This window comes from Ochotona princeps, chromosome 4 (genome assembly GCF_030435755.1).
Source record: "Ochotona princeps isolate mOchPri1 chromosome 4, mOchPri1.hap1, whole genome shotgun sequence".
In the NCBI taxonomy this organism is placed as follows: Eukaryota; Metazoa; Chordata; class Mammalia; order Lagomorpha; family Ochotonidae; genus Ochotona; species Ochotona princeps.
The window spans coordinates 38,502,651-38,523,650 of NC_080835.1; the positions used below are offsets into that span (position 1 = coordinate 38,502,651).

A 21,000-nucleotide genomic window follows, 5' to 3' on the forward strand; every position below is an offset into this window, starting at 1 on the left:
CCTCACATTTCTGCAGCCACCTCCAGAGTCTGAACTTCTGTTTGGCTCTCATTTTGGCTTCTGTTTTCAGCATGTGAATGATGAGTCGATTTTTGTTTTGTAGAGCCACATCAAGAGGTGTTTCTCCCTTAAGAAGAAAGAAAATGTTCAGTTACTTAATACATACACATTTGGTACTAGCCTTTCTTTTTTTTGAATTCACCAAAATCATAGACACAACACTTTCATCCAAAAGACACCCAGTTATTATTGTTTGTATCTATTTTTCTGGTAACTGTAGACAAATACATAACCTTTATGTTAACTTATCACTCTTCTAACTAAAGAAGAGAGATAACTGATCATACCTTAACATTTCGGATATCCAAACTGGAACCAGCTTCCAAAAGTTTATCAACTGCATTCACATTTCCTGATGCAACTGCCCAGTGGAGTGGAGTATTTTGGTGGATTTTGTCAACCACACTGAGTGAAGGGTTGAATTTTAACAGAAATCCAGTGGGTTCTGGGCTGTTTCAAAACAATAAGATGCCAAGAGGTGTTAATAGCAGTGATTATTTGAAGAGTAAATAAAAATAATAAACCTCTTAGGATGGTGAACCAATTAAGCAATCATGAAGTATTGTGAACAGCAGGGAGGATTTTTTTTGTGCAGAGTTCTATTTTAGTAACAAGACTAATGTGAAAAAAAAAATGCATCTATTAAAAGCTTGTCTATGTCACAGTCAATGTAATTTTAACATCAATACAGTACAATAGCTGCTTTTGCGTTTCAATGCTTACTTATATTTTCCTATTTATTATTTTTTTTTGAAACTGGGGATGTTCACTTTGGCTAATATTAAATGTTTAGAAGTTTATCTAATTATAGATAAAATACATGTTTTTGAGGAAAAAAAAATCAAGCTAACTTGACACACTCTATTCAATTATTAGCATATGGAGTCAAGCATACTGCAAGTGAAGAAAAACTGCAGTACGCATCTCTACTTATAAATGAAAAATGGAGTCCCAATGACTCTATTAAATATATTTTGACAATAAGATGCTGGGCATTGTACTATTGTCTATACCTACAATGTCATGCATGATACACTTAGATAGAATGATGGACTTGTGACTGTTGTTGAAAGATTATACTATTGTAATAAAACAGGGGAAAACAGTGGGGGTAGGGGAGATGGGGAAATCCTTGAGTCTAAGGAACTGTATCACGAAAAATAAAAACGTAAAAAACCAGAAAATTCTGCACTAGAAACTAGAAGTCAAGAAACTATTTTTGCTTTATCTGTAACATTCCTTTTCTTTATGTCTGCAAGATTATTTAATAAAATATTCTATTTTAATTATTCTATCAAGCCCTTTAGAAACTATATTTTCCCTCAGAATTAATGGGAAAAATGCTTTTTAACAAAATTCTACCCTCATCTCATCACTCCACACATAAAAAGGAAACAGCATTAGAACTAAGTTATTAGAAGAAACATGCTAAGTAAAAGCGAGTCAGAAGTTTAGGAGAACATTAGACACAAACTGACAGAGGAAAATTATAACACTTTCTTTGCATAAATGAACACCAGGAATTGGACTACACCTATAATTGATTATAGGTACTTACAAAATAAGCACACAAGAAAATTTAAATATGTAAATGCCTTATGTTAAATACACTCTTTTCTTTATATTTATATTTAACATATTCAGATCACTAAATAATGTCAGGCAGTCTTAAAATTATCATTTTCCTGAAAAGATTTATCACTTACATTTTAAATTATTTAAGTCAAGTTACTATACATAAGTATATGCTAATGAATTACTAACTGTTATGTAAGGAAATTTTATTTACTGGTATTCAAAACTATTGGTTATCTTCATGGCACCCATTTAACTAAAACTACCTTAGAAGTCTATATCACAATCATAAGGTGAAAAATATTATTTTCTTGAGAATGTACTATTATGTTACATAGACTGAAATACTTAAAATCATACATACAGACAAGGCATTGTTGGAGTCAAGAATCAGACTGAGGCAATTCCACTGGACTCACCCAATTACTTTGTGAGCTGATAACATGAGAGGTGTCTGTCCATTGACATCTGTCATATTCACGCTCTATTCAAACAGAAGAATCAATTAGCCTACTGTAAATAGTCAAACTTTTTCTTCTCCTGACAGAAATACATTCAGTGCTACCAGTGTGTCTACCAGAAGAGCTCACATATTACATGAATAAAAGAATGTTCTGCTTCAAATCAGAGTAAAAGTACAAGGATTTTAACAAGGTAATTTAAAAGGGAAAATCTGAATATATGATTAAATCATGTGAACATAAGGCAGCTAGATGCAACCATCAGATGTAAGAGATGCAGAGAGCATGCAAGACCTAGCTAGATCTTAACTGACACATTAACTCACACTATCTTTCCTCGCACATAGCCAACCTGTTCTAGCTAACACTTCTAGTAGTATACTCCCTGCCTTCTGATAACATTTGAGATTTTGGATTTATATTAGTTGTAATACGTGGATAGTTATTTTCCGTTTTTCTGAACTGCAGAAAGAAATCCTAATTCCATTGGTTTTTCTTTTAGTAAAACAGATCTAGATTTGAGATATACTATAAAGGCTCCAACCAAGCCAAAGAAAAAGAATTTGAGCTATCAAAGATTCTTAAGGCCCCTGGAAAAATAAAACTTGGAAAGGAGCCCAAGGAGAAACAGAAATGATTCTTCATTAAATATCATTTCAAAAGAAAGCCCAAGAGGTTATTATTATTCTACTACAATTGGCTAAGTCTGAAAGTACTTGTTTAATGAGAGCACTATCCTTCCAATAGCATTTGTGCAAACCTGTTTCCACTGGGGCTGCAGGCATTCAACTAACATTATCAACTACTTTGTTTCCAGAAAGCCTGTTCCAGGCAAGTAGAGCTAACAGTGAAACTTCCACTGCCAATAACCTATAATTTAACCCGTACCTCTTAAGGCAAGTCATTTTTTCTGAATTACTTTAGAGAACAATAAGAAGTACACACTCAAACTGACCTCTCATTTGGGCTCAAATAATGAGAGCAAATGATGGGTTAATTTGGTGATCTGACCACTATTTCTACATTCAATGAAGAGTAAAGTATAGGCTTTGAAGGCATGTTTTTGAAAAACTGAACTACTAGGTTCATAAGAAAAACAAGTTACAGAAAAATCTATTATATGTTACTGAGCTAACTGACCTCTGCTTTATCTCCAACAAAGCTGGAAAAGTAGTGTTCAAGAGCTAAACTTACTAAGGTTAATTTTTTAATATCTCGATACTCATTAAATTTCACCTTAAAAATGAAGGTAAATTATCACAAATAATCTTCCCAATCTCTCAGATTATAACAGCTGAAGTATAAAATGCATTACAAAGCATACCTGTCCCTTTGAGATGAGATAAGCTATAATTGGCATGTGTTGAAATAAAACTGCCAGATGAATACTGCTGAAGCCTTCTCCATCAATGAGAGCAGGATCTGCACCATGTTGAATTAGTAATATAACCATAGGTAAATGTCCTTGTCTGTAAAGAGAAGACAAAAATACACTATATTCTGCAGTATATAAAGAAAGATAAGCAGGGAAAAATTGATATCCCTATGACACAAGCAATTTTCATTAGATATAAAGAAAAGTTCCAACAGTAGAATTTTTGAAGCATATCAGGCTGTCATACTTGGGTGCTCCAGACTTAAAACTACAAGGACAGTTCTTCCTGAAAGCCAAGTGATAAACCTGTTGACCTCCCAATGTACTTTAGCCTTACACTGCTACCATGTGTTAATAACAAATTTATATGACTACTGCTAACAAGAAAAGTTTTAAAACCACTTAGACTTCACTGCTGCTATTCAAAAATCATGAGCCAGGTATGTGGAAGTATAATACTTACACAGTATGGATAATATTATTATGAACTATATATGTTTAAACTTTAATACAGTAGGCACTATCTTTCATTAGCAAAAAAGAAATTAACATTAGATTCTTCAAAATTTCAGGTTAAGATGAAAAGATTCAATTTCTTGCTTTACAAAAGCAATTATTCATTTTACTTTAGGTTTATGTCAACTCTACAAACAACTGAATGTAACTAACATAAAAGGAGAAACTGCCTAGTATCCTGATTTATCAGCTTCAGCTTTAGAAAACCACTTTATAAGAGAAAAGAGGACAGTGAACCAGCAATATAAATGTTCTAATAAGGTGACCAATAAAATATTCCTGTTAATCTTGCATTAACCTCCAATAAGAATTGATCTATTAGACTCCAAAATATATGAAGGAGAACTTTATATTTACTAGAGAGGGATAAAATTTAAAATTAAACTATATACGTCTCTAAATGGGTATGTATCATTCACAATATTACTACCTTTATTTCACGTAACCAAATGCAAGATGCTTATTCTAATTATCAAAAAGAATCTATAATACATATTTGAGTTTAATAATCACAGTGGGACTCTAAAACAAGTAAAACATATCCTTTCTATAAACTCCTTAAAATTACAGGTTCTTTATAAATAAAAGGGAACAAAAGGAAAAGAAAGCTCTTCAAGTTGTCTGTAACTGTCATTTCCAACATGATGGTCACTCACCCCAAGTGTCTATTTAATTTAAATAAACCTTACCGGATGGCCCAGTGAAGAGGAGTTGAATTTAAATCTCCACCCAACTGATCTACAACAGCACCTCTTGAAATATAAAATCTGTTAAGAATGGATACAAAAGAAAGTAACATTTGAAACTTCATACTCATTAAAAAACAATCTTTTCTTTCTTCTTATAAAGAAATTGCATCAATATATTAAGATTTAAAATATAAATTGCTTCTAATATAAAAGAAGAAATTGGATCAACACTCCCTATTACACAGCAGTGTCAAAGAAACCTTATGCAACATTCTTAGCATGTCAATAATTATTCTTGCTATACTAAAATAGTTTATATTCCAAAGCTTTAGGATCACATATTCTCTTTGTTCTTTTTCTTAAATTTCATTTCATTTTATGACACCGGTTCACAGACTCTGGGATTCCACCAACCCCTCCCCATACCCTCCCCTCATGGTGGATTCCTCCACATTGTTGCAGTATTACAGTTCAAATCCAGTCACGATTCCTTCATTGCAAGCATATACCATGCATAGAGTCCAGCATCTTATTGTCTAGATAAACTCAACAGTTTCTTGGGGAGACCATCTCTGGTCTGAAAGCAGAGCTGGCATAATATCATCCCGTCCAATGAAAAGCCCCAATATAACATCAACAACAATTTACAACATTATGGAGTTAATTGACATGGTATTGAGTGATCACATATTCTCTTAACATGGACGGGGACAGGTGAAATGCTGAAACTTACAATGATTAAAACATAGAAGTATCATGTAAGAATGAATTCTAAAAGTAGCATAAAATATTCACTTAAAATGAATTTTTAAAAGTTAGGTATTTTGAATGTTTTACTGTTTTGGGGGTACATATGTGATACATACATTGAGTGAACCCATAACTCAATAAGACAGACCTTTTAGGTCAGTGAAGTAGTGAAGCAAGTTGGTCCTCATCCCATATGAGTGGCCAATTTGAGTTCTGGCCACTCCACTGCCTATCCAGCTCCCTACTGATGGTCTAGAAAAGCATTAGTAGATAGCCCAAGGGGTAGTTCCCTGAACCCATGGGAGAGACCTGAAGAAAGCTTCTGGATCCTAGCTTCAGATCAGTCCAGCTCTAGCTGTTGTAGCCATTTGAGAAGTGAACCAGTGGACAGAAGCTCTCTCTCTCCCCTTCTCTGTAACTATGACTTTTACGTTAAAAAAATCTTTTAAAGCAAAAGACATTTTCTTCGATGATTTACAGAAACTAATCTCATTAACTTCAAAATTGTTCATATATCATACTACCTAAAACATATGCCAGTCTTTTTCTACAAAAAATGGTTTTGTTGTATGTTTGTTAGAACAACTTAAACATTAGTAAATTTAAATGTTTTAAACTGCAAGAATTTAAAATATATCATCCCCTACCAGACAGGGTCTCCCTAAGAAGCCGAGGAACCTGACTGGACTATAAGACGCTGGACTCTATGTTTAGTATATGCTTGCAAAGAGGGAATCTCAACAGAACTTGAAGTGTGGTTATGCAACAAGGTGGAGTAATCCACCATGGGGGGAAGGTGTGGGGAGAATCCCAGTACCTATGAAACTGTGTCACATAATACAATGTAATTAATGAATAAAATGAATAAAAAAAATATCATCCCCTAATATAAATTATTCGGACACGCATATACAAATGCATATTGTACTTGCTAATACAACAGCAAAACAACGGGTAGGCAATAGTGCTTAATGAAGGGAAATCATATATGCCCACAAAAACAGTGCTCCATGTTTAAATTTTTTTTAAAGAATAAATTCCCTAATAATCTATTCTTCCTGGCATTACAAAGTAAGACATTTTAGTAGAACCCAAAGTTATACTATCCCAAGAAAGTCTATTATGTGCTTTCTTTTTAAAAAATGTTCACTTTCACTTTCTGACTTCATTTTGGGCTTTATCTCCAATTTCTCTTTCAGGGCCAATGAGGGCCCTACCTTAGTGTTCCCTAAGGTCCTCCTTTACTCTTGCTATCGTCCATTGCACAGTTCCAGTCCATTTACGATAACGGTTCAATTCTCATACTCACACCTAAAGGACAGATGAAGGAATGCTCTAGAATTACAAGCACATGTAGATCTCATTTTACCTTACAAGATCCAGTCTGTTGTTAATAGCAGCCCAATGAAGGAGGGAAACATTCTCTTTGTCTGGTTGCCTGACATCATATCCTGCATCTACTAACTCTTTACATCGTTCAAAAATTCCATACCTTAAATAAGAAAAAAAAGGGGGCGGAATTAATAGTTACATATTTTCGAACTTCAAAATGTCTTTCTTTAACCATTTGTCTTCTTTATTCAAACTTTCTTTCTGCCAACACAGAGACAACAATGCAGCTATCCCTCAGGATCCATGGGGGAACAGTTCCAATGCCCTCTAAAGACACCAAAACCCACATATGTTTAACTGCCTTACATGAAATGGCACAGTATTGCCTGTAACCTGCACACATCTTCCCACACACTGTGGGACTGGACCTATAAACGGAAGCCTGATAATACAGTCACATGCACAAAGCGCACATAGTGCAAAGTCAAACAACAAAAGCAAACTTGCCTTACTGATGGATGAGATATTTATCTGGAGCTGTTGAACTTGATTTTCTTGGATAAACTTTTATACTGATGTATGGCAGTTAAGTTTCATTTGATCTTCTACCATGTCAAAAGAACAGTGAGTGATAATTCTTGTCTAAAGTCTTATCCCTGAATCAAACCAAGCCCACACAATAACCTCACAATAAGAGAGAAAAACTAAAAGCAAACATGGAACAGGAAGCATTCAAGAACAAAAACTATGGACATGACATAAGAGGAGCAAAGAAAAAATGATTAGCTTTTCCCAAAGGAGACTAACTAGGATACACAGGGTATATTTTTTACCCTGAAGGCCAACAAAAGGAAAGATAAGCATTTCAAGAGCAGGGAACAGCATACACAAAAATCAGAGACATGGAACTGCATGGATATTCAGAGAAAGAAACGAAGCCTAAGACCAGGGTTGGTGAGAGACATGGCTGGAAGAGGCAAAGACCATATGACCTTTTACACCATCCTTTTAAATTCAGACTTTATGTATATTCAATGGGAAACCAAGAGTCTTGAACAGGAAATCACTCAGATCACATCAATAGCATTATGGAAACTCTTTCGAACAGGATGAGGGCACAGACAGATAAACCAATTTGGAAGTGACTGCAATAAACAGGTAAGAGACAGTGAGAGCTTTAAGTAAGAGACAGGCAATAGGAATGAAAAGAGGATGGAATTCCTAATGTTGTAACAAATTTTTATATCACTCATTAGCAATATTTCTAAGAGAAACACAAATTCTCAACAGGCCACTTAGCAGTTGTTTTGAAACTTGCTTAAAAGGGCTTGAAAGTTTACACAGGTCCTAGATGGTCAAAAATCAATATCTATTTAAAACAGTGGCTATCAGGACCTCCAGAATTCATAAATACTTCAATAACTGTCAGTATAGTTTAAACTAACATATTTATCACACTAAAATATGCTAAAGCCCAATAGGTTAACTAATTATTAAACAGCTTTGCTTTTGACAGACTCAGATCAAGTTAGTCATCAGTTCCTTTCATGCTGATTTCAAGGGGGGCATGATTTATATTTGACAGGAAAACTTACAGGCAGGCTTCTTATTGGACTACTAAGAAGTGAGCCACTTAGTATGTGTAGTAGACAAAATACTTCAAAATACATTCAATGGCAAGATGGAGTAAATGTCCATCATTAATGAGATCATTAATGATGAAAATGTAAACAACTGTGTTATCCATATATGAAAAACTTTAAGATTTATTTTATTTTTATTGGAAAATCAGATACACAGAGAGGAAGATCTTCCGACTGCTGATTCACTGCCTAAGTGGCCACAACAGCCGGAGCTGTGCCGATCCAAAGCCAGGAGCCTGGAGCCTTTTTCAGGTCTCTGACTGCTTTTCCCGGTCACAATTAGGGAGCTGGATGGGAAGCAGGGCTGCCGGGATTAGAACTCATGCCCATACAGGATCCTGGCACGCGCAAGGTGAAGACTTTAGTTGCTAGGCTATCGCATCAGTCCCTACATACGAAAAATCTTTAGGAAAAGTTGAAATGTGACTCACTTTAAGTGCAAGCAAAATAACCCATTATGTTTTCAGTGTTCAAAAAACATACTTCCACCTTACTGTATTTTTTTCCCATTGCATCCTGGACAAGCACATAGGAAAAAAAATTAATTAAAAAACAGCCATAAAATATGAATTCCACTATTTTGTTAGGTTATAGTACATTTTAAACTCAAATTCAGTGACTTCTTTTAGAGTCATTTTAAATAACCCATTCATTCAACAAAGATTTATCAGGTGTGCATTTACAATACTAGAACTGTGCAAAACTCTGGAGCAATAAACAGGAGGAAGATATGCTTACAAACAAAAACGCTTCTTATAATGTAATGGGAGAGCTTGGCACATAAACACGCTCTAATGCTTATGATAAATAATTCACAGTAAGAAATAAGTAAGACAAACTAGCGGAGTGCTATGAATTACATATACGTTACTATAATCCGACAGAACAAAGCATTTGAAAGACTTACTGAGTTGCTTTTACAATGTCACAGTTACTACAGTCCTCTATAAGAGGAAGAATCTCTCTCGCCTTCGCAAGTTCTTTGTTTTCCTGCGTGCAGGTGCCATGTCGGCCAAATCCTGGAGGGTGAGGACTGTGGCTGTGATTCCTGCACTGAAGAGTAAGAGTAATATTCAATTACATAATGACAAATTTACTACTGGCAATAAACAATATACATACATATATACAGTCATATACAATAAGATTTCCTGGAGTTTCAGAGGTATATCCTTTTTTTTATTATATCGTTGACAATCTTTACATGGTTAATTATGGTAAAAAGGTTCAGGGGCTATAGGGAAGTGGGTAAGACTATTATGTCCATCTTGTTTCCTTCTTGTATCTGAGGTAAAGGGGTATATTGAGGGAGAAGCCCCACCCGGTTTCCCACCCATCCCAAGTCCCAGAAGTGGGGCATGCTCCGAGATTCTTGCTCAAGTGGTTTTGATAGTTCTCCAGTTATGAATCGCTGCCAGTTTTGCCACTCCCAGCTCAATGAGGTCGTTGAAGAATCCACTGATTGACATAGTCCATCATAGAGCCTTCATTTGCCAGTATTTCGCTGCCAACATATAGCTGAGGTGGTTGATTGACTTGTTCTTTCTTCTGTCTTTTCTTGGCTAGGGTTCTGAGTCCAGCAGTTCAATTGGGGAGATCCCCAAAGAAACTTTGAGGTAATTCCCAGACCAGATTCTTGTATGTTCTAGCAAGCACAGGGCCCAGCACAGTCCATCACCCCATCAGCTGGTGGTTTCAATTGCTGGGTTGGTTCTGTTTTCAGTCCCGACTTCCACTGGAACCAATGGGTGTTACAGTCCAGCCTGGTTCTGCCCAGCATGTACTCAGCCCTTACTTCAACCAGTGGGAGCTGCAGCCTAGTCGGAGCGACCCACAATAACCCCCACCAGGCCCGCCCCCTACCTTGGTTTGCCAGTATGTATAGCAGACTAGTCCATTCTGTCCCACATCCCATTTGGCTCTTGTACTTGTCAATGGGTATTAAAGCTTAGTTCCATCTAACCATCTCAACTGTCCAGCCCTCACGGATGTTGCTGAGTGCCTCTCGGTCTAGCCACCCCAGCCCCCGTCCTAGTTTTCATGTCCTCCCGTGGGAGTAGTAACCCAAGATGGAGGAACCCACTATTTCCCTCCCAGGTCTCTCTCAATCCCGGTTTATGCACTCTTCAGGTGGTTCTGTGGTTTGACTTGACAGAATTAGCCCTCAGTACCAGCTTCTGCCAGCTGATCCTGTGGCTAAGCCCAAACAACGCTCCCCAATGTAATTAATGCTTGCACCAGCAGGAATAACCAGCCCAGCCTGGCTTTTCCCTGATCTAGTCCACATGAGGCGCACAGGTGTTGTAGCCCTGCTTCGTCTGATCTATCCCCATCCCAGCCCACGCTCTCCAGTGGGAGTAGCTGTCTGGCGAGGGGACTAGCCCCTTAATCCCCCTACCAGCTCTGCACCTCCCTTCCTGGTTCTCACGCGTGCTGGTTGGGTGCTGCAGTCAAATCCAGTACAGGCAACCTCACCCTGGCATTCCATATTGTGCACTGTTTTTGTCGTGACCAAACCTGGCCCGACCCACACTCTGTTCTGGTGTTCAGATTTGCCAGTGGATGACATGAACTGATTCAGCCTGGTCTGCCTCCGACCCATACCAAATGTATGCCAGTGGAAAACTTTCCATGCCCTATTCTGGGCTGTTTTCTGTCATGCTTCTTGCGCTTACCTATAGGGACTGTGCCCTGCCAGAGGAGTTGCCCAGGCTCCTCCATCAGAACCCCTCCCAATGCCAGATTCTGCGCATACCAGGGGGTCCATGAGCCAGCACTACTCAGTTCACCTCCTATCCTAGCAGGAACAGTGGCTTTTCTTGGCTGGCTTTCAACCCATTCTGGTTCTTGCTGTTGGATGTTTCAGCCCAGCCATGGCTCGTCCATACCCACATACAGCTCACACATGGCTCAGTAGGGGTTGAGACCTAGCCTAGTCCGTCCCACTTCTACCCTGGTTCTCCAGGACCCAGACGGTGTTGGGGTCTGGCCTAGCCTGGTGCATCCAATCCCAGTCCACACTAGTGCCACGGGAAACTACATGTGTTTCCCAGTTAGAACGCAGCCCCCATTCCAGCACACGTGCCCCTTGGTGGGAACCTCAATCCAGTTAGGGTGTCTCCTTAGCTTCCCAGCTGGGCCTGTTCCAGGCCATAGATCACACATCTGCCAGGGGTTGCTCTGACTCAGCTTGGCTCAGTCCCTCACTTGTCCTGGCCTCTGCCTTAGACACTGTGGCTTAGCGTCCTTGACTCACGCAGACCAGTAGGTGCAAGAGCCTAGCTTGGCATGACCTGTGCTCCACCCTGGCTTCTAGTTTCGCTTGTGGGCTAAGGTTTGCTCAGTCCTGCCCAGTACATCCCGTTCCATTACCAATTTACACATTAGCCAACTGTTGGAGCTACTTTGCCCAGCTTGTCCGACCCCCAGGTCTGGACCACATGTTCACCAGCGGGAGCTATGACTCGCCAGGAGAGTTTCCCAAGTTCCTCCACTTGATCCACTCCCAGACTCAGTTCTCATACATGCCAATGGGTTTTAGGCCAGTGCCCAGAGCAGTCTGGCCCTTCCATCTGGCCGTATATGAGCTGGTGAATGTTGCAGCCTGGCCCACCCCGCACCCTATTCAGGATGCACATTCGGGTGCTGCTGCCTTGACCAGTCCAGACTGTTGCGGTTTCCTTTACCTGTGATTGATGGCAGGCTCCTTGGTCATACCTAGCGTAGTCCAAAACCACCCAAACTCTTGGGCTTACCAGTGGGGCTAGAATTTCCACAGGGTGTGGCCCACACATCCCGCACAGAATCTACCCCCAGATACGGTTCTCGAGTGCTAGTTAATGTTATGGCCCTGCCTAATGTGACCAGTCTCCTGATCCATCATCATGTCAGGTAAAAGGATATCCTGCTGGACAAGCCCCGAGCCTTAGCTTTTGCATGAACTGGTGTTGTTCAGTGCTCAGCATTGTTAAATGATTACAAGTTCTTCAAAGGAAGAGTTACTGCCATTGGGAATCTTTAGGATTGACTCAGATCCCAGAAGCACAGTGGGATCAACCTGGAGCTAGCTAAGCAGTGATTCAGACAACCCCAGAGCTCCCCGTCCGGGCGGTCAGCAGGCAGAGCCTGGCGCCAAATGGCACACTGGCCACCAGGGGACAGCTCACCACGTGCACATGGTGGCTGGAGTCGGGATCCGAGCAGCACGCCCCATCCTGGAGCCCACCAGCGGCCTCTCGGCTGCTGAAGTGTAAATCCCCAGGCCCAAGGTCACGCCCCTCCCCAATCCCATTCACCGCCCAATGAGGGCGGTGGGTGGGCCCCGGACCTGCCCAGTCATGGAGACTTCCCCCCTCGGTGTACTCACCCCGAAGGAAGCAGCCCCAGAACCCAGGCAGGCCCGGGGACAGCTCACCAAGTGCACATGGTGGCTGGAGTCGGGATCAAGGAAGGACGCCCCATCCTGGAGACCACCCCAGAGGTATATCCTATAAAAGATTTTTCATCTTTCTTCGCTCTATTCACGAAAAAGGATGTTTAAGATTAGAAAACCCCAAGTTTCATAAAATACAGGTCATCAACAAGTGGACCTTGCTTCCTATAATGGTTATGGGAATTCAGCAACTGATATGGTGGGAAGCTTGCCAGGCCTCCGCTTTGGCAAACTTGCACATACCCTAAGTCTACCTCCCAAGCTCGTGCACAGTCCGTTCCCTTGAATACTGGCCAAATCTGTAACCAACTTCTATTCAATGGGATATAGGACAGATAACCAGAGAACTGCTCCCAGGATTATAATTATAGGAATGTGTCCTATCAGGCTACAGCCATATCTTCCATGAAGTCAGGGGCCTGTGGGAGGGTTAAGGGTCAAGGGGCTGTAAGTAGGCTCTAAACAGCCAATGAGAACATGGAATCCTTGATCATACAGCCATCAAGAACTGAAGTCTTTCAATAATCATAGCAGTTTGGAAGAGAACCCTGAGATGCAGACTGGAAACCATTCCACAGTGAGGTTAGCCTTGTGAGGCCCTTAGCAGAGAACACAGGTGGGCTGTGCCTGGACGCTTGACTAACTGAAACCATAAAATAAGAAACACATTATTTTAAGCCATTAAATGTGTGGAAGGTTGTTACACAGCAAATAAGTATCTAATATAGAAATAACTACAAGGTTCATGAAAGTAAAAACAGCTATAGCCAAGACCATATCATTGGTTCAATCACCACCTGTTACACTCAGATCACTCTTCAGAAGGAGCAGCAAACAGCAGGCTAAAACAATTTCCTTTTAAAATATTTTCTCACATTTGCTAGATTCAAATTGATTGTTTCATATCTCAAGTACTGAGCTTAGATTTTAGTAAACCCAATGCAGGACTCTCCATTATTACTCTGAAAGAATCCACACTCAGTTCCTTTAAGATGAACTGTCCATTGTGTGGATTTTGAAGATAACTGTTTCTCCTTTTCACCACCATGAACTTTTGGATTCATTATCAGTTCTAAGGCAGACAATCTGCAATTTGGACACTCCTCAACAACTCTGCTGAAACACTGGGTGGATAAGCAAGGACAAACCGGAAGCTGAAATCCTTACCATAAATAAGGCTCACTTAATTACTTCAACCTCCTAAAAGACTGTTTTACTTTCAGTGAAAGATGTGGGATATTCAGTCTCTCAGTTTCCTAAAAGCATAAATCTATCACCTTATATCTAGTATATATATGACATGTATCATTTCTTTACAAAAAAAAGGCCAGACTTTGTTATTTCGTATGTTTACACACACATATGTATAACAAAAGAAAAAGAATGAAAATGTTTATTTTCTAGCAACTGAAAACCTTATGCGAACCAATGGGTGCTGCAGGCCAGCCTTGTCTTTTGTTGCAGTCTGGTCGACACACACACTAGTGGGTACTGCAGCCTAGTCAGGGCAACCCCCAATAATCCCCACTAGGACTGACCCCAGCCCTGGTTTTAGCACACGCCAGCTCTGCTGCACCCTAGCCTGACCCAGCACACATTCCATCTAGCTCTTGTGCACACCTAAGGGTTCTGCGGCTTAGCCAACCTGTCCCCATATCTGATCCTCACCTATGCTGATAGGTGTTGTTGCCTTTCCCAGCCTGGTCCAACCCAAGCCCTGGTTCTTGTATTCACCAGCAGTAGGTAGGTACAGCCTAGCAGGGGAGTGCCCTCAGTTCCCCTGCCAGGCTTGATCCCAGCTCCCAAACTTGCACCAGCCATAGATCTTGTGACTGCCAGGGGGTACTACAGTTAAGCCTTGCATGAGTCTCACCCAGTCCTGGCTCCTGCTAGCTGGTACTGTGGCTGAGCAGTACCCATTCTGGCTCTCATGCATGCTAGGGTGGGCAGCAGTCTAGCCTAACCTGGTCCACCCCCATCTCAGCCCTCACACTCATTTGTGGGAGCAGTCGCCCAGCAGAGGAGTTCCACAGGCTCTTCTACTAAGCCTGCTCCTAGCCCTTGGTCTTGTGCATGCCAGTGGGTGCTTGGCCCAGTCTGAGATGGCCAGTCTCCAGTCTCGGCATTTACCAATAGGTGCTACAGCCTGGCTCAGCCCAGCTATCTACCAGTCTTGACTCTTGCAAGCAGATGCAGCAGCCTAGACCAGCGTGGCCCACTTCCAGCACAAGCCCTCATATGAACTGGCAGATGTTGTGGTCTAGCCTGTACCCTGCCCTGGCTCTCACTCCTGTCCATGTGCTGTGGACTGCAAAGCCTGTCCTGCTCCCAGACCCAGTCCACAAATGTCTACAGAGAAGGAGAGAAAGATCTTCCCACTGTTGGCCCACTCCCCAAATGGCCACAACAGCTGGAGCTGAGCCAATCCAAAGCCAGGAGCCAGCAGCCAGCAGTTTCACCTGCGTCTCCCTTGTGGCGCATGGTCCCAAGACGCTGGGCCACTCTCTACTGCTTTCCCAGGCCACAATGAGGAGCTGGAAGGGAAGTGGAGCTGCCAGGACAGGAACCCATATAGGATCCTGAATTTGCAGGGAGAGGATTAGCCAAATGAACCGTTGTGCCAGGTCCAAAAATCCGTTTTCTGACAACCAAAAGCTGAGATAATTATCAGCTGACCTATACTACAAGATAAAGGAAGTTCTTCAGGCTAATGGAAAGGAAGAGACTGAAATTTGGATTAAAACAAAAGGGCAAAGAGTCTAGAACCATGTGTTCTAACTATATGTTTCATGTGTTCTCACCATATGTTCCAACATATGTGCACATATAACATGTTTTGCATTTTTTAAATTTCTCCAAAACAGCAGAGAAATGAAAGAACAATGTAAGAGATGTAAGAGATGCTGTAACAGCATTTGAATGTGCTTAAGTCGAAGGTACATACTGTTAAGGCATCTTCTAAACAAAGATAGCACAGAGGGATATGTATTAAGCCAACTGTAAAGAAAAATATATACTTTTGAAGATGTATTTATTTTTATTGGAAAGGCAGATATATAGAGAGGAGGAGAGACAAAGAGGAAGATTTTCCGTCTGATGATTCACTCCCCAAGTGGCCACAACAGCCAGAGCTGAGTTTGATCCGGAGCCCAGAGTTTCTTCCAGGTCTCCCACATGGGTGCAGGAACCCAAGGTTCTGGGCCTTTGTCAATTGCTTTCCCAGGCAACAATCTGGGAGGTGGACAGGAAACAGAACTGCTGGAACACGAACTGGCATCCATATGGGATGCCAGTGCATGCAAGGTGAAACCCACACCAGGCCCAAGAGAAAATATTTTTTAAGTATTTTTTTAATATAAACACAAAAGACAAGAAATGTCTACAAAGAATGGAGGAGAAAAAGAAAGCACTGCAACACTGTAATAATTATGTTAAACACAAATGGCTTTAAAAATCCCAACTAAAGTCAGAGATTGTTGGACTACATGAAAAGACAAACAAACTATATGCTTTGTTACTATATGTTTAGGCAACTTCCCTAAACATAAAAACACATACAGCTTAAAAGAATAATAAAATGACAGGCCACACAGAAACGCCAAGAGTAAGTAATGCGTGACTAATTAATATAAGATAAAGTAGACATTAGCACAAGAAACACCACCTGGGAAAAAGAAGAACATTTCATAGTATTAGAAATGCTGAATCAGAAAGAAGACCTAATAATGTTAAATCTGTATAAACTCAAAGGAGCTCTTAAATTCATGAAGCCAAAGTGATGAAAAGAGAAGAAAATGCAAAGATTCACAATGACTGTTAGAGATTTCAATACTTTTTTTCAGGAACCGATAAAATGATCAACAGGAAAAAAAAAAAAAAAGGCAAGCAATCAGAAGCGGACAGAGAAGGCTTAACAGCACACCAACCACCAGCTCGTAGAGTTGTTGGTCTGACAGATGTATGGTGGTATCTTATAGTTGTATTTTGTGTATCTCTAGTAGTTAATGAAGTCAAACACATTTTCACATGCTTAACTGCAATCCACATGTCTTGTGTGGTGAAGTGTCTAAGATTTCTCCCTACTTTTAATTGGGCTCTTTGTATTTTAGCTGTTAGGTTTTGAGAGTTTTTCTGTATGCACTGACAGTCACTTCCAGGGCTCAACTCCATGGTACTCTGGCTATATTTTCAGTGGTTTCTGTATTTTGGTGTTCCTGAATCCTTAAATAGTTGTTACTTAAATTCAGTCTAGGTTTCAGAGCTGCATGAATTGGAAGAGAAAGGTGTGTTTACCTTACTCAGAGAATCAAAAATGCTCTTTTGAAATTAAGTTCTCCCTGGTAAATAATCTCTCTCTCACTCACTCACACAGCCAAAAATAAAAAAAAGTAGGAGGTTGAGTTAAAATACAAGTGGAACATCAGAATTTTTTTCATTACATCACAAAAATTATAATCATATCTAAAAAAAAGAAAATGAAAAGTTAGAGTTGAACTAAGCAATTCTAGAATTCCAGTAAGTAATAGATGTAAGAAAATTATAACAAACATTGAGGAATCACTCTGCCTTTTTAAAATCAAAGCAATTTTGACTAGAATTCTAAAATTATTAAATGATACACGATGATCTTAAACATTCAGCAATCCAGAAGTGAATAAATGGTAAAAACTCTAAACTTATTCTCCAACATTGTACCATCAGAGATAACCAAGATTACCAAACTGGTATACCCTTCCTCATCACATGCATGAATATATAATTTACCATATATTTGCTACATTGACACAGCCATAGTTTTTAAATCAGCTTAACAAATAAATGGATTACCTTATTCTTCAACTTACTTTTCTCACCTATCAACACAGACCTGCACGTCAGTAGCTGAATATTATTATGCGGGTCTAGCATAATCTACTCAACTGTTCCCCTTACTGTTAGAAGTGATAGTTAGCCTTTCAATTATATAACAATTCCATAGTTAACATGCTATCCATTCTACTGGTACAGAACTGATTCTCAAGAGTGTAACTGGATTAAAAAAGTATGTATTATAGGGTCCTGTTATGGAGTGCAGCCAGTAATAGCCAGCACCCATTGACAGTAGGCAAATGAAATGTGGATGGGTCCTAACAGCAATGGAATGTTAATTCCATCCTCAGCCACGCCCCCCCACCTACCCCCACCTACCCACCTGAGACTCACCTATCATCTGAGAGAGGATGGTATTGCATCGCTGTGTAACCACTCCCCTCACAGGCCCCTTTCAAAGGCCCATGAAGCAGGGGCTCACTCTCTTTCTGGTTGGGTGCTTCTGTTGCTCTAGCACCTTGACTCTTGGCTGGCTCAGGACAGGTAATTCCCTGAGCATGGTCCCTGTGTACCGCTTAGATGGGACAATGGATATAGCAATGTTACTTCTTGTTTGTGTGCTATTGGGAGTTCCAGGAGAGGTGAAGCCTAGCAGTGATGGAATGTGGGCAGAGAAGCCAGAGAAAGGTGAATGTCTGCAGCTTTGTAGGTGTGTCCAGGTTATTCGTTGCATGTCTCTTAGGATAATTTATATCTTTGAGGAAGCTGGGACATAGGTATTCAGCTTAACGGATGGACTTCAGGGTAATAACCATTTGTTCCTCTTGGGATTATGTTTGGTTGGATTATAATTGGTTGGGTTGCCATATGGACTTGTGATTTGCTATTTCTAGTGTGCTGTATTATCACCAAGCTTGGTTAATAAAGACTCCTTAATAAACCTTAGACATGTCTCGTGTGTTCTCGCTCGTACCCTGTAACAGTCCAACTGTGTGGTGCAGTGGGTTTAGCTGCTACTTAGGGTCCCACTTTTCCATCAACGTTAGACAAGCTGCTCCACTTCCCATACAGCCCCATGCTAATGCAATGGGAAAGAACTGGAAGACGGATTTGGTCTGGACCATCCCTAGCCATTGTGACCATTTAGGGAATGATGCTGCAGAGATGGAAGATCTACCTCTCTCCCTCTTTATAATTCTTTCAAGTAAATGAACAAATACTGCATTTCTTCCCCAATTCCCTACCAATCTGTCCCAAACTGGGTATTACCAATTTTTTCCAATCTTGTTAAACTGATGGCTAAACAATGGCATGTTTTTTTATTTGCACACCTCTAGTTGTTAGAGTCTGAGTGTTTTGTTGTTATGTATATTGGCTCTCTATATTTTCTGTTTCGTGAACTGCCTTTTCATAGCCTGGTCATTTTTCCAGTGGACTGTATGAATCTACTTCTATTTAAGCATCAGGGAAGTTACCCTTTTACATACTAATTTGTCTTAATAGAAAATGGATTCACTCTGAAGATAAAAATTTGTAGCCTTCAAAAAATTATTTGGACAGCATAAAAGTTGTAAAACTAGCGGAACCAACAGTGGGGTCTGTGGCACACTACTGCTTACATTAGGTTATGTAATTTCCAAATTCCATTATCTAATTTTAACTAAATTATTGCTCCCAAAATAAGTAAGTGGTTTAAGCTAATTTCCAGACACACACCCACATACACATGGATTGAAGATAAAGACACAAGTGAACAAGAAAATGGCAGAGCTGACAGCACTATTTATACCATGTATGCTATGTCACAGGAGGCATCAACAGACAATCTAATCTGATCTCAAAAGTCAGTCCCCTCTAAAAAAAAACTGAAGAAATGTTATCAAAAAGATTGATTTGAAACAGACTTTAATTCATTACCTTTAATTCAAATCTTGCCGTGAGTGCACAGTGAGCTGTTCATTAATGAATATGGAAACAGACTGTCAAATGCTACAATAACTTGAATCACAATATGGATGCAGAGAGCATGTTCAGAAGGGAATTGAAATCTTTGTTTGCTATGGGTTTGAAGGAGAGAAAGGAAAGGATGAGGGCACATGACCCTCAGCCTGAAAAGGCAGAGAAGAGACAGTATCCCTGCCTCTTCAGGATTGTTTCAGTCTAGTCCCTTCTGACTGCAACACTGTTAGAGGTGTTCATGAAAATAGATTTTTTGGTATTATCGTGTGTTTTATGACTGTGGTTCATCATCTACCTATTTTGGATTCATTTCCATATTTGTAAAATGGAAGGACAGATCAATATGCCTGTGTAGTTCTTCCTCACTCCCATAAAAAATGACCCTCAGAGCCATTATAGAAACAAAAACTGACTTGTGCACTAGTAAAGAATTCTCTGCATGAGCAAACACCCTGTATGGATAGGGAAGCCTAACTGCTACAAAGCTGCCCAAGACATTCAGGCAGCAGAACAGACTAAGCAGATTATTCATGATGCCAGTAATCCAGGGAAAGGTAAGAACACCTATTATGTGCCAGTCATGGTGTTATGTAATTAGGGATAAAATATGACAGGATTCCTATCAATTCATTAATCCATCAGCTATTTACTAAATGCCTACTATGTGCCAGGTCATAATCTTTTTATTTTTCATGTTACAGTTTCATAGGCACAGGGATTTCCCCTTCTACACTCTCCATCCCCTCCACTACTTTCCCCCATATTACTACAACAGTATAATCTTTGAACAATAGCAAGTCCATCATTCTTCTATTGAAGTATATCATGACATTGTACGCATAGATAAAAGCAAAAAGTTCAGCCTTCTATTGTCAACACATTTGACAGTTCCATTGGCAGTCCATCTTCATTTCTGAGTATGTTAGTCTCCATTATACATTTTCTGAGTATATGTATATACATGTTTACCTATATATTTATTGATCTTGTATTTTATATCATATTTGGTCTTATATTTAGATCTTGTATTTTAGATATTTAGCTGATATTTTAGATGCAAGAAAATGAGAATGAGCACAAGGTACACTATTCCTGGATTTTAAGGAGCTTGTACCCTGCTTGTAGACAGACACCCTTCCTCACCCTCAGTGCACCACAGGGACCATTCCTCTGGCATGCATTGAAGCAGCATGAGTGGACTTCACGGGACAGCAAATAATCCATCAAGATGGGTATCATGTCTAGGCCAACTAAGTGGTCTAGGATGAAAAAGCGACTACATTAGGAGCCCAGACAGATGGCTTTCCTGCTACTTATTGTGGATATTTGGGAAGTAGATAAACATTTCTAAGTCTCAATTTCTTGCATCTCTTTGTCATGATCCTTCCAAAAATGTTAT

The 21,000-nt window shown here is 40.0% G+C and overlaps 1 protein-coding gene across 1 annotated transcript in view; it reads right to left on the minus strand.

Moving 5' to 3' along the window:
* The window catches only part of ZDHHC13 (zinc finger DHHC-type palmitoyltransferase 13), a 51,240-nt gene that overhangs the window by 25,525 nt on the left and 4,715 nt on the right, over window positions 1-21,000 (minus strand). The window contains exons 2-8 of the mRNA XM_058663262.1: window positions 9,309-9,454; window positions 6,796-6,918; window positions 4,677-4,754; window positions 3,421-3,565; window positions 2,055-2,119; window positions 348-510; window positions 2-127 (exon numbers count right to left, since the gene is read on the minus strand). Of these exons, the coding sequence (XP_058519245.1) occupies window positions 2-127; window positions 348-510; window positions 2,055-2,119; window positions 3,421-3,565; window positions 4,677-4,754; window positions 6,796-6,918; window positions 9,309-9,454 (846 nt within the window). The remainder of the gene's footprint in view (window position 1; window positions 128-347; window positions 511-2,054; window positions 2,120-3,420; window positions 3,566-4,676; window positions 4,755-6,795; window positions 6,919-9,308; window positions 9,455-21,000) is intronic.